Source organism: Aethalodelphis obliquidens, unplaced genomic scaffold (genome assembly GCF_003676395.1).
Source record: "Aethalodelphis obliquidens isolate GAN/ISIS:26980383/991018 unplaced genomic scaffold, ASM367639v1 scaffold118, whole genome shotgun sequence".
Classification (NCBI taxonomy): domain Eukaryota; kingdom Metazoa; phylum Chordata; class Mammalia; order Artiodactyla; family Delphinidae; genus Aethalodelphis; species Aethalodelphis obliquidens.
In genome coordinates, this window is record NW_020838062.1 from 1,637,166 (window position 1) to 1,651,751 (window position 14,586).

General features: G+C 45.6%; 1 protein-coding gene across 1 annotated transcript in view; it reads right to left on the minus strand.

Moving 5' to 3' along the window:
* Nucleotides 1–5,278, minus strand: part of GABRE (gamma-aminobutyric acid type A receptor subunit epsilon) — a 17,409-nt gene extending 12,131 nt beyond the window's left edge. The window contains exons 1-3 of the mRNA XM_027098001.1: nucleotides 5,223–5,278; nucleotides 880–1,100; nucleotides 372–439 (exon numbers count right to left, since the gene is read on the minus strand). Of these exons, the coding sequence (XP_026953802.1) occupies nucleotides 372–439; nucleotides 880–1,100; nucleotides 5,223–5,278 (345 nt within the window). The remainder of the gene's footprint in view (nucleotides 1–371; nucleotides 440–879; nucleotides 1,101–5,222) is intronic.
* Nucleotides 5,279–14,586: the final 9,308 nt, after the last annotated feature.

Here is a 14,586-nt window from a genome sequence, read left to right on the forward strand (position 1 = left end):
AAAAAAAAAAAAAAAAAAAAAAAAAAAGGAAAGAAAGAAAAGGAGACAAGGAACTAGGGCAAAATTAGAGAAACACTCCTAGAGGAAGAGTTGGTAACTACAGGCTTACGTCCAAAAAAATTCATTATCAGAAGAAAAGAGCAATCCACTGTGTTGTTTAAAGTTGCTTTATTATTTTTATTTTGAATGAAAGACAGGAAGATACAGTCAGGATTCTGAAGGTCCTCTTCAGGCAGCAAGGGACTTGTTCCTTTCAGCCTCCTTCTCAAGTCCATGTTTGTTAAAATCTCTCCCCCCAAAAACTCTTGTTACAGACACACAGAAAAAACAAGTATGTGAAAGCCCCACTATAATCAAAGCTCAGTACTCACCATGTCCAGGATAGAGATAGGCCCAAGGGTGTTGACAGAGAGCTCAACAGTGACCACAGTGGGCCTCTCTGTAAAGTAAGCAGAAGTGGCAGAGGTAAGTGTTAAACAGAAGCATGGGGCAGGGGAGGGTGTGGTCAGTGTGGAATAAAGGGGGTAAGGGTTGGACTACATGGTTTCAACATCCGATACCATTTCTTTCTTTATTCTTTCATGGCAAGATCCAATTCATAGACTGTTAAGAGCTGAACATACCTCGAAGGTCAATCACCTAGTCCAGTCATCTCATTTTATAGTTGGACAAACTGAGGGTGAGAGAAGGGAAAAATCTAGACCAAGGTCAATGGCATTGCTGAGACTAGAGTTGACATCTCTTACCTGGCAGGTCAGCAAAAGTTGTTCCTGCCCACATGCAGGGCACTATCACCTACACCCCAGGCCCATTCTCCACACTTAGGCCCTCAATCCTCCTCCCCTCCGGGGTGGGGGAGAACTATGTTCTGCTACTCACCGCCAATGCCAGGGCGCAGTTTGTAGTCATAGTTATTCAAGATACCATCCAGGATTTCAGTGGCTGTTGGCATTTTGCCAAGTCTGTCATGGGTATCAATAGCAGTGGGCTTTATTTCTTCAGGGGGGAGTTCCTTATCAGGAGCCTGGGGTTTGGGGCCGTAGACATCATCATCACTGGCAGAGGGTCCCTTCTCTGATTCAACATGAGGTCCTTCAATCCTAGAACATAAAAACAAACAAGTGAAGCTCTGTCCTCTGCTCTGTAGGGGACCCAGCTGGTACTTCTTGGGACGGAAGCAAACCAAAATAAGCCTGCAACCCAGGGCATAGTTAAAGAATGACTGGTAACAGTAAATTAAAAGCCAGTAACAGATTATTCTTGTTAATTTCTTCTAAAGCTGCTGCTCTCTGGGAACTTCCCATGCTATCCTTTTTTTTATGGTCATACTTTATTTTAAAAAAATCAATAACAAAAGCAAGTTTGAGATTTTAAAAGAATTTTTAACGTAAAATCAAGAGGGTATTGGTGTATGAGCTCTGGCCAATCAGCTGCCATTACCAGCCTTGGTCTTAGTCTGCCTGACTAGTGACACCTGGGAGCAAATGGGCAGGCAGAGGGCCAGGATTGCTGAGGAATGCTCAGGAAAGCCACAGCACTCTCCCAGCGGGGGCTAGGACACTGGGAAAATTCTGCATTTCTTTGCTTTTGGGATACTCCATTGCATTGGAGTTGGGGGCTGGGGGTAGGGGAAGCTCTGAGCACTGAGAAAAGACAAAGACTGTCATTCAGGAAATAGATGGTCAACAGGAGTCCAACCTGAGTGCCACAGCCATGCACCACAGCCAAAAAATAATATAAAGAATTAAACTAAAAATTTTTTAAAACTTAAAAAAGCCATCTGCTAATGTATGAAGCTCACTGATGGTGTTAGAAATCAGGGCCATGCTACCTTTGCTGGGAGGCAGTGAGGAAGGGGGCACCAGGGGGTGTCTTGATACCAGTGTGATCATTTTCTGACAACTCATCAGCCGTGCACTTATGATCTGAGCACTTTTCTGCATATATGTTCTAATTCAATAAAAAGTATTTTGAAATCTGCAAATATATGGACCTTATTTGAATCCTGATTTTAAAAGGCAAAGCATAAAAAACAAAACAAACACAACACAACAAAAATATATTTATGACACAATAAGGAAGATTTGAATACTGACTGGTTAGTTTCTTCAGCATGAAGAAGTTATTCTAAAAATTTTGGTGTGATAGTGGTATTTTATTATGTTTTTGAAGTCCTTATGATTAGAAATACATACTAAAATAATTGCATATGAAATGATATGATGTCTGAGATTTGCTTTAAAAGAATTTAAGCTGGAAATGGAGAGTGGGTGGGATACAGAGAAAATAAGACTGGTTATGAGTTGATAATTAATGAGGCTGGTGATGGGTACATGGAGATTCACTCTACTGTTATATGTCTTTGAAAAAAATTTATAATTAAAAGCTTTTTAAAAAGCCATCATCAAAATTAATCTGTGATGTTGGAAGGCAGGAGAGTGTTTTCCTTTGGGGAGAAGGGTGTACTTGGAGGGGGAATGTGGTGAAGCTTTTGAGGGGTGGGGGAGTGGACTGGCAATGTTCTATTTCCTGGTCTAGGTGCTGGTTACATGGGCATGTTTACTTTGTGAAAATCTACTCCTGATTTTTACACTTTTATATTCTGTTACACTTCCAAAATGATTTTATTTTTACAAAGGCAATTGGACAACTTGCTTCTGCAAATAAGGGGTTAACAAGGCAGGAGATGGGGGCATGGTCTCTGTACTGCAGACCAAGGAACTGCCAACTTGAGCAGTAAAATGCGTTTTCCTGCAGTATTTCAAGCTCTTAGAATTGCTTAACTGGCATACAGATATGCCAAGTCTATGCCATTTCTTATGTCTGAAGTGGCTAATTCCCACTGTGGGCAAGGGAAGAACTGGGCTTGGGAAAAGCAGTTTCCATTTCCAAATATCATATCCAGAGATGTCCTCTTTCCCTGAGGCTTTTCCCCCAGTCATCTGAGTAGATCATGCCAGCCACCATGGGAGGGGAGGAGGGAGAACTAGGGAACTGGCACCCTGCAAAATGAGTGACTTGAATGGGAGCAAGGCATGATCAGGACTGGCACTGTTAGCCAAGACCACCCAAGAGCCTGCAATGACCCCCTCCCAGAAGTCCAAAGTCAACAACAAAACCCCGAGGTTCAAGAGGCAAACAAACAAGCAAAGGCCCTAAGACCACCGAAGCCTTTCTGCTCCCAGACTACGTCTGCTATGAAAGTGAGATCAGAGGGTCTTGAGGTTGCTGTCATCCTACAAATAGCTTTTGTCAGTAAAAAAATTTCAAATGAACAACAACAACAACAAAAACACCCTCATCCTGGGATCCTTGGGGTTAAGGGGCTGCTGACAATGTATACCTTTCCTCAGCTAGCCATTAAGCCCACTTTCAAAGCTAGAAATAACAGAAAAGTGAAAATACTCATGCACTGGACTAGTGGGATCTTTCCATGGGGGCTTTTCAGGCATCCACAATCCTCTAGATGTGATGATCTAAGATGGAGGTGAATTTCTGCAACCCCTCCCCCATGAGGATGCTCAGTCAACTAGCTAGGGAGAGGGAAGGGACCATGAGAAGGGCCACTGGATTGTATTTTTCCAAATCAGTCCTCTTTTTCGCCTTACAGATAGAGAAACTGAGGCCCAAATGGGGGGAGGGGCTGTGCCCACACAAGTGATTTTAAGCTGAGCCTGGACCAGAGGGAGGTGGTTCAAGGTGGCCCTTGCCAGCACACCCCGCTGCCACCTCCCCAGCTCTTTAATGACATCACAGGTTGCCCTGCTGACAGTGTCTGAACGTCAGTTACTGCAGCCCTTCCCCCTGGCTGGAAGGTTAGTTTCCATCACAACAGCCCCTCTTCTCTGCTGTTTTCCTCTCTGCTCCCTCTCCCTCATTCTGCACCACAGACCCCTCTTTTGCCCTAACCAGTCACCATGTCATCTTCTCCCAACCAGTCCAATTCACATCTGGAGTGATGTGGATGACTGGAAATTCCTAGCACGCATTCAGAAATATTTACCAAGCCCCCTGATGAGGCCAGCCCCTCCACTCCCCAGTGCACCGATGAGTCAGCAGGGAGCCCCACAGCCCCTCCCTTGAGGAGCTAAAGCATTTTGGGGTGGGGAGAGAATCCATCTCCCCTCTCTCCCTCCCCAAAACAGAAAAGCAAGACAAATCCAGTGACATGGAGGCTTCTAGAATGCTGGAAAGATCAGGAAGCTTAGGAACTTGTGACAGCTTGTGCCCAATGGGAAATCATCTCAAAAATATGAAGCAGTCATCTTCCACCCTCAAAAGCCAGAAATGCAGGGGACAACCTTCCTGGCAAAGTCCCAGGGCCAGAAGAAGGTGTAAGGGAAGCTGGCTGCTCAGGGGAAACCTGCTGCTAGTCTTTGGAAAAGCGGAGAGGTATTGAAATGCAGGACCCAAATCACAGACCTAAGAGATTACCATTTCTGGCCTCTGGCTCCCATCTGCGCAAGACCCAGCAGGGTGTCTGGGGAGATAAGGGCGGAAGAGAGAAGCTGGCAGCAGAGGGGGGATGAGGTGGACAGCTGGGGTGGGAACTCTTAGACTAAACCAGGGCTCCTGCCTGGGACTGGCACCAAGAGGAGTGGTGGGAAGGGAAGTAAGTAAAGTCAGAGTTGTCTGGCACAGTGCCTGGTACTCACTAGGCGCTCAGGAAAAAAAAATATATATATATATATATATATATTTTTTTTTTTTGAACGAGAGGACAGACTAGTCAACACTCAAACATTTCAAGCGCAGTTTCCACCCACTGCCCGCACGACTTTCTGGGCGCCACCTTCCCAAAGTCCCCCAGTCCCCCCAGTCCCCAGAAGCGCGAGCCTGCCCTGGCCGCTCGCCTCTTGCCTCGAAAGGCTCAGAAAGGGAGGGACGTGCTCTCTCGTTCCCCGGCCGCCGCGGTGGTTTGGAGAGCGGGAGTCCCGAGGAGTAGAGGGAGGGGGGACAGGAGCGGCCAGGTGACAGGCGTCCTGTCTTCCTTCCTGGGAGCCCCTTCAGGGGCCCAGGGAGCTCGTCCTAGGGGAAGCGGTGCGGAGGCTTGCCGCGCGCGTCGAGGGGACGCGGGACCAGGCTAGACCGTGCGAGGGCCAGGGGCAGAGCGGGCGCGGGGCTCGAGGAACACGGGGTGCGGGGGTCTCAGGAGCCGGCCTCGCTCCCGGAGAGAGGGAGCTGGGCTCGGAGGGATCCTGAGTCCTGGGTTGGAGACTTACCTCGACGGAAGGATTATGAACGTGCCCAGTAGGATCAGGAGAACTTTGGTCAACATCGTGGCAGGGACCGGCGCGACCACCTGTGCGGAGGTCGCTGCGCAAGGTCTGGCCGCACTGAGCGCAGTGTGGAGGGTTTTGTTGGGCTCCAACTTTCACTCCTCCCACTTGCCCCGCCCCACGCCCCCCATCCTGGCCCCGCCCCCTAAGCCCCGATGGAAATCTCCGACGACGTGTTTGCTGCTGCGGAGGGAGGGGTAGGCTCCGGCGGGCGTAGGGAGGAGGGAGAGGAGGAAGGAGCCCTGTCGCCAAGGCCCCCCGCCCCCCGCCGCCACCACCGCAGCGCTGCCAGACAGCCAGGAGCGGGGGACGCGGGGGAGGGAGGAAGAGGCGAGCCTGCGGTGTGCGGGCCCCAGGCGGGGAAACCGGCGGCCCGCCGCTGCGGCTGGGAGAGAGGCTGCAGACTGGGCCTGGCAGGGGCAAGGTGGGGGGTTGCGACTCCCTCAGCCCGCTGGTGCGCATTGGGGTCAGACTGTGGCTTCCAGCCCTTGGCTCCCCCCACCACCTGTTGCATCTCATCACTTTCCCAAGTCCCCTGACCTCTGAGATTTCCCCCACCCTCACTACACACCTTCCAGTCCTTCAGAGCACATCCTTTGGCATCCAAAGGAAGCTGAGTAACTTAGCATCTTCCTTGGCACAGAGGAAAAAAAGAGACTTGGGAGTCTCCCCAGGAAGCTCTGATCTGAGTTACCACACAGGCCATTTCCCCAGGTATTTAGGGGTGGGGGAGGACCCACCAACAGAGGACCAGCCCAAGGCATTCAGGGTAGGACTTTCTCTGATCCCAAAGGAAACAATGACACAATGTGGCTCACAGTTCAGTCCAGGGGCCTGGGTGTGAGAGGGACCACCTGAGGTGGAGGGACCTTGGAAATCCTCTTTCCAATATTGGCTGCCTATATCTTTCTGGCTCCTGGTGATGCCAGAAGTGAGAAGGCACTAGGGGTGGAGGTGGGGTGCAGGGGTCAGTGGCCCCATTCAGGGGGGACATCTCAAGTCTCAAGCATCCTCGGACTTCATCTTTCTTGCCTAGACCCTCATGATTCACGTCAGAGGGGAAGGGATTGCAGAGATTTGCCTGTCAAGCTGATGCCAAACACTAGCAGCATCCTCACCTGTTGCTCTAGAACGGGCTGTGTGCATCCCAGCCCCCAGGACGGCTCCCTGCAGAGGCTTTGCTGTACCACGCTAATCTAATACACCCTCTCCATCACCCCACCCCCATCTCATCACTCTGCTTTGTCATATTCACAACACTGCTCACTAACTGATGATTTTCTTGGGCATTTCTTTGTGAGCTCGTTTATGGAGCAAGCTCAGTAACAAAAAAGAAAAGAAAACAAAACCAAACAACGTGTCTGTCTGGATTTTTCACCATATCCCTGAAACTTAAGATGAGTTTTGGGCACACAGTGGGCACCCAACAAAAATTTGTTACCGGCCTGTGTGCAGCTGTGTGTGTCTAAGTGCCACTGAGTTCACTGAGATCTGGCTCCGTTCAGACTGTGCAAGAGAGAAGAAAAGACTGCAGGACACATTCAGGCCTCCTGTGTATATGCTTCCCAGCTGTGTGGCAGGGCCAGCCTCATGGGCATGTGGCCTTTTCAGCTCGACATGGCCCTGCACACAGAGGTGCCCCCATGCTTTGTTTAATGCTTTGCTGTTATTTTCTTGAAATTCTTAATAATTTTTGAACAAGTGGCCCTGAATTTTTATTTTTCCCTGGGCCCTGCAAGTTAGGAGCCACTCTTGCCCTAGGTAAACATGCTACAGAGCAGGGAACAGGCAAATGCAGAGCATTCCTGAGCCTACTAGAAAGAGAAATCTGCCTTTTTGCCCAGCACCAGACTGCTGCAGAGAGAGGCGATTCTGCACTTACTGTAGCCAGCCTTGGACTTGAACTGTCTTAGATGAATGTCTTTTTCTCTACTGACACTGGAGCTCCAGGAGATGGTTTGTCTGATTTACCTGTATTCCCCTGGGTTGAGTGCAGTGCCCAATGACTGGCAAATTATATTTGCTGAATGAGTGACTGAATCCAGGCACCAAAAGAGGCAGATGGTTACAGCTTTCTCATCAGATGACACCCCCAGGGCAGCTTTCTCTTAAGGCTTGAGATTAATCACACTTTGCCATCTTCCTTATAAACCTCATCCACTGGATGACTGCAAGAACCTTTGCAAACTCTGGAGCCTTCCAAAAGGCAAGGCCTTTTTACTGTGTTGTGGTTCTCTGAGTACTTCCCAAGTGCTTGTCTATGCCAGGCCCTGGACTTGGTGATGGATGAATATACAGTAAGGCCTCAAACGCAATTCTTGGCTCTCACATGTGTTTCAAGACAGGAGAGGGGATTTCTCTCAGAAATTACTAGCACAAGTTAGGAAGTCATGATTGCCCTGGAGTTTCTAGGAAGATGGGCCTCCATCTGACTGGGCAGTCCTGGAAGCTGTGTGTAGGTAGGAGGATCCTGCCCTTCATATGGACTTGAACCTTGCAGCCATACATGGGTCTTACAGGCAGGGGTTCACAGATGGGCATTCCAAGCAGAGATCCAGCCAAGGTGCTGAAATCAGAAATGCGTGGTGCTTAATAGAGAATAAGGAGGAGTTTGTGCGAGAGAAAGCTGGAGTGGGAGGCTGAATAGGCTAATGCTGGGCCTTGAATTCCAAGCCAAGAACTTGCACTTGATCTTGTAGGCAAAGGGGAAGGTACAGAAGAGTTTTGAAAAGGGACACTGCATGTCAGAACTGTTCTTCAGGAAGATCCCAGCAATCCCACTACTGGGCATATACACGGAGAAAACCATCATTCAAAAAGAGTCATGTACCACAGTGTTCATTGCAGCACTCTTCACAATAACCAGGACATGGAAGCAACCTAAGTGTCCATCAACAGATGAATGGATAAAGAAGATGTGGCACATACATACAATGGAATATTACTCAGCCATAAAAAGGAACGAAATTGAGTTATTTGTAGTGAGGTGGATGGACTTAGACTCTGTCATACAGAGTGAAGTAAGTCAGAAAGAGAAAAACAAATACCGTATGCTAACACATATATATGGAATCTAAAAAAAAAAAAAGGTCATGAAGAACCTAGGGGCAAGACAGGAATAAAGACGCAGACCAACTAGAGAATGGACTTGAGGACATGGGGAGGGGGAAGGGTAAGCTGGGACAAAGTGAGAGAGTGGCATGGACATATATACACTACCAAACGTAAAATAGATAGCTAGTGGGAAGCAGCCACATAGCACAGGGAGATCAGCTCGGTGCTTTGTGACCACCTAGAGGGGTGGGATAGGGAGGGTGGGAGGGAGACGCAAGAGGGAGGAGATATGGGGATATATGTATATGTGTAGCTGATTCCCTTTGTTATAAAGCAGAAACTAACACACCATTGTAAAGCAATTATACTCCAATAAGGATGTTAAAAAAAAAAAAAGAAGATCCCTCTGGTGCAGGCAGGCAAGAGTGTTTGCAGGAAGAATAGACTGAAACCTCCTTTCTCTTAGAAAAAGGAGTTATAAGGATCTGAATGAGATCAGAGCCACATGAATGGTTAGAAGGGAGGGAGCACTGTGGGGGAGAATTAATTGACACAATTGATGGCTCATTAGATGGAGTAGGGGAGGAGGCAAAGGAAGGAGTGTTGCTGGAGAAGACATAAGGTCATCCCCAGGTGACCAGGGTGGTGAACAGAAATAGAGAAGGCAGGAGGGGGAAGAGCTTTTAGTCATGGTAGTGAGAACAGACTCTGGCATTTTGCATTTCACTTTCTAATATTCCAAGAACATTAACATTTACTGTCTAGATATGTGTGTGTGTGTGTGCGCACGCATGTGCACACCCACGTGCACGTGCCCACTTTATCCTGGGTTGTTTGTACGCCAAATATGTCTCTCTTCAATTTGATATTCAAGCTGGATATAAACAAAAAAGCTAATATAGTAGCTGTATTTTCATCACTAAACCAAACTACCCATTCATCAGAATAGCTATGAGCAACCCCTTTGTCAGTTGTGAATAATCACATTTAATAACCAACATCCAATCACATATGCCCTGCTATAAACGTGGTTCAGTGGTAAAACCAGAGCTTCTGGTCAAAAAGTCTTTGTATTCCTGCCCTAGGTTGGCCCAAACTGTACCACATGCACAATGTGCTTTTCCTGTTAGGCCAAGTGAAAAATACAAGCCCCGAGAAGTTGTGCAAGACTCTTAGCTTGTTAAGTATCTGGGCTTGCAGCAAGATCAAGATACCTGGGACATTGGGGGAGGCAAGCTGGAGAAAGAACTGTTATAGGAAAAAATGGGGCATGAGATGAGGGTCACATCCCAGGTCTTGAGAGAGTCCCTGGGATCGGCTGCCAAGTGAGGGTCCTTGGCTTCAAGCAGGAAAGAATTCAAGAGTGAGCCATAGTAAAGTGAAAGAAGATTTATTTAGAGAGATACACACCTCCATAGACAGAGTGTGGGCTGTCTCAGAAGGCAAGAGGCGGCCCCAGGGCATGGCGTCATCTCTTTGGAAAGTGAGAGAGCCCTGAGGTATGGGGGTGGTTAGCTTTTACATGCTGGGTAATATCATAGGGTAACAAGTGGGAGGATTATTCTATCTTGGAGAAGGGGTGAGGATTTCCAGGAGTTGGGGCACCATTCACTTTTTGGACTTTTTGGTCAGCCTCAGAACTGTCATGGTGACTGTGGGTGTGTCATTTAGCATACTAATGTATTCCAATGAGCATATAATGAGTCTCAAGGCCAACCAGCAGTGGAATCTTCCGCCATCTTGGGCCCAGTAGGTTCTAACCAGTTTTTGTCATATTCTGTTCTTCTTAATGTTTGTCTCATTCATTTTTTTAACATCTTTATTGGAGTATAATTGCTTTACAGTGGTGTGTTAGTTTCTGCCTTATAACAAAGTGAATCATTTATACATATATGTATGTTCCCATATCTCTTCCCACTTGCATCTCCCTCCCTCCCACACTCCCTATCCCACCCTCTAGGTGGTCACAAAGCACCGAGCTGATCTCCCTGTGCTATGTGGCTGCTTCCCACTAGCTATCTAGTTCACGTTTGGTAGTATATATATGTCCATGCCACTCTCTCACTTTATCACAGCTTACCCTTCCCCCTCCCCATGTCCTCAAGTCCGTGCTCTAGTAGGTCTGTGTCTTTATTCCCATCTTACCCCTAGGTTCTTCATGACCTTTTTTTTTCTTAGATTCTATATATATATGTGTTAGCATGTTTTTCTCTTTCTGACTTACTTCACTCTGTATGACAGACTCTAGGTCCATCCACCTCACTACAAATAGCTCAATTTTGTTTCTTTTTATGGCTCAGTAATATTCCATTGTATATATGTGCCACATCTTCTTTATCCATTCATCCGATGATGGACACTTAGGTTGCTTCCATCTCCTGGCTATTGTAAATAGAGCTGCAATGAACATTGTGGTACATGACTCTTTTCGAATTATGGTTTTCTCAGGGTATATGCCCAGTAGTGGGATTGCTGGGTCATATGGTAGTTCTATTTTTAGTTTTTTAAGGAACCTCCATACTGTTCTCCATAGTGGCTGTATCAATTTACATTCCCACCAGCAGTGCAAGAGTGTTCCCTTTTCTCCACACCCTCTCCAGTATTTATTGTTTGCAGATTTTCTGATGATGGCCATTCAGACTGGTGTGAGGTGATACCTCAATGTAGTTTTGATTTGCATTTCTCTAATGATTAATGATGTTGAGCATTTTTTCATGTGTTTGTTGGCAATCTGTATATCTTCTTTGGAGAAATATCTATTTAGGTCTTCTGCCCATTTTTGAATTGGGTTGTTTGTTTTTTTGTTATTGAGCTGCATGAGCTGCTTGTAAATCTTGGAGATTAATCCTTTGTCCGTTGCTTCATTTGCAAATATTTTCTCCAATTCTGAGGGTTGTCTTTTGGTCTTGTTTATGGTTTCCTTTGCTGTGCAAAAGCTTTTAAGTTTCATTAGGCCCCATTTGTTTATTTTTGTTTTTATTTCCATTTCTCTAGGAGATGGGTCAAAAAGGATCTTGCTGTGATTCATGTCATAGAGTGTTCTGCCTATGTTTTCCTCTAGGGGTTTGATAGTGTCTGGCCTTACATTTAGGTCTTTAATCCATTTTGAGATTATTTTTGTGTATGGTGTTAGGGAGTATTCTAATTTCATTATTTTACATGTAGCTGTCCACTTTTCCCAGCACCACTTATTTAAGAGGCTGTCTTTTCTTCATTGTATATTTTTGCATCCTTTATCAAAAACAAGGTGAGCATATGTGTGTGGGTTTATCTCTGGACTTTCTATCCTGTTCCATTGATCTATCTTTCTGTTTTTGTGCCAGTACCATACTATCTTGATTACTGTAGCTTTGTAGTATAGTCTGAAGTCAGGGAGCCTGATTCCTCCAGCTCCGTTTTTCATTCTCAAGATTGTTTTGGCTATTCGGGGTCTTTTGTGTTTCCATACAAATTGTGAAATTTTTTGTTCTAGTTCTGTGAAAAATGCCTGTGGTAGTTTGATAGGGATTGCATTGAATCTGTAGATTGCTTTGGGTAGTATAGTCATTTTCACAATGTTGATTCTTCCAATCCAAGAACATGGTATATCTCTCCATCTGTTGGTATCATCTTTAATTTCTTTCATCAGTGTCTTAGAGTTTTCTGCATACAGGTCTTTTGTCTCCTTAGGTAGTTTTATGACTAGATATTCTATTCTTTTTGTTGCAGTAATAAATGGGAGTATGTCCTTAATTTCTCTTTCAGATTTTTCATCATTAATTTATAGGAGTGCAAGAGACTTGTGTGTATTAATTTGTATCAAAAAGCCCCTGGTTACGGAGAGTTCTGTTCTCCCCTTCATGAGACCCTTCCTCCATTACCACCCCTTGCCCCCTTCGTGTATCCTTCTTTGTTTAGAGAGGAGGCAACACTTCCAGCGTCCCCTCTCCTTTCTCAAAATGCTGTTCTGGGTGCTAGGGATACAGTGACAAGCCAGACAATTCCCTGCCTTCATGAAGCTTACATTGTTATGCAAGGAAACATGCAATACACAGACAAGCAAACAAATCTGATAATTTCCAGTATGAAATGGCATGAAGCAGTTAAAGTTGGTAATATAGCCAAGAATGACTATAGGATAAAAACAGTGGAGTGTCAATCTGGCAAGGGTGCAGGGAATGTCCTGGGCTTTCTGGGCAACTTGGAAAATCAGGGCAATCAGCTCTGAAACCATTTTTGCCATTTCTAATTCCAGTGAGAAATAAAGGGAGCAGGAGGAAGGTAAAATGACAAGGCTATTAATATATGAGAGGCTGCCAAGCCATTATCATTTATTTCAAGTGGTGGTAAAAGCAGATGACTCATCCTTCAGCACTGCAGGACTTTGCAACAGTCTCGATGGTTTACTGGCTTGCCTATTTTCCCAAGCCTGATGTTCAGGGGACAGGGCTTCTGAGCACGAATAGCCCTGAGGAGCTATATTTCTTCACCCCAGCTCTAAGTAAGATTTTCCCGACTATCAAAGTTCCCAAGGAAACAAACAAATGCTTCAGCAACAATTGGGAGTAGGGTGGTTTCCTGGTGGGGATGGAGCTAGGCACTTAGATGGAAGAGTCTGTGGTTCCCTTGCCCTTCCTCAGCAGACACACTTCCTTGCCTTTTTGTAGGTTAGGGAGTCTCTTGTTGGAATTCCCAGGAGGAGCACATTTTCCCTGGTGCTCTGGACAAATGTAGCTTATTTAATGAAAGGCATTTCTCCTCCCAAACCTGTGGAAAACCGATTAACAATTTCATAATGCCTGCTGGGCCCGGCTGCCAATCATTTGTAACAGTTGGGATTGTTGGGCTTGGTCAAGTGCTCTGGGAGCCTCCTTGGATGGAAGCTTCACCATTGAATCTACAATGCAAAGCAACCTGTTCTACAAAAGATTTGTTCCAACAGATTGAGAGGTGAATTCACCAAGGAAGTATGTACTTTCAATGTAAAAAGGCCTTTGTAAAGAGCAGGTGTTCTCTCTTTTCTGATGCATCACCTATAACATCATTGGTTGGGCCTCGGTTCTAAAATTATTAGGGCTAGTGCTCTTGTATATAATAGAAAGCGCTCTGAGGTGGGCTAGATAAATTTGAGGCTTCCTATTTCTATGGGCAATTTTAACAGGAAAAAATAATATGTTTTTATCTCTAAGAGTCTAGTATGATGGACTACAAGAGGAATCAGGATTTGGAAGGAACTATAAATGATTTGATGAAACTGGTCCTAACTTCCTCTTGAAATAGGAATATCTGTTATAGTCTCCCTCACAAGTGGGGCATTCAACTTTAGACTGAACCAGGGATGGGGAGCCCAGTACTCACAGGGCAGCCTGTGTCACTTTTAGACTAGTTCTATAGCAAAGAAGTCCTTTGATATGATAAGTAAAGAATTTCCTGAAAGAAGGTAGAGGGGCCAATCAGACTCTCCTTTCTTTTCAACCCTAAGTTGTCCAGGACAGAACATTTAAACTTGAAATTAGAGAGCCTGTCCCTACTACTGTTTTGCCCTGCCCACATGGGCAGGCATGGTTTGATCTCCCCCTCTATAGGTATCCACTCTGTGGCATTCAGTAATCATTTTCACACACACTAAAACTAAGTAGGTGACACATTATCCTAACACTTATGATACTATTTGGACCAAAGATTAGCCAATAGTTTAGAGACATCACACTCATCTGAATGTCCCAGAGTCAACACTAAGGCTTCTGCCAATTTTTCATAGGCAAGCCCTTAGGACTTTACTCAGAGCCTGTTTACACTTAGTGTACATACAGTTCCAAATACTTTAGCTGCAAGTAATGAAAATCTTTACTTAGATTGACTCAGACAACAAAAACATTTATTAAAGGAAGTCCAGAGGTATGTGAGTTACTAGATTGCTTAATTCAGTAAGCAATTAAGTTATTGTATTGCTTAATTCAATTGTGTGGTCTTTGAGGACCATCTCAAAGACAACACAATGCTGTCTATGTTTGCTCTTTTCTTTCGAGGAAGAACTTGAACTAGAATAAGAGCTGGGCCTAAAGTCAACTGACAATTAACCCAGAGTTCTGTCCACTCCCTATGCTCTCTTAGGACTGAAGATATTCCAATAGCCTTCTGTGTGAGGCTATATTGGGAAAAAACAATGGAAGTTGAAGAAAGCTATCTCAGGGGAGCACTTGATGTCCAATTGACTATAAAGTCCCACAACTCTAAGAAGGATCTAATTCCATGATAAGGTTGAGGGTATATC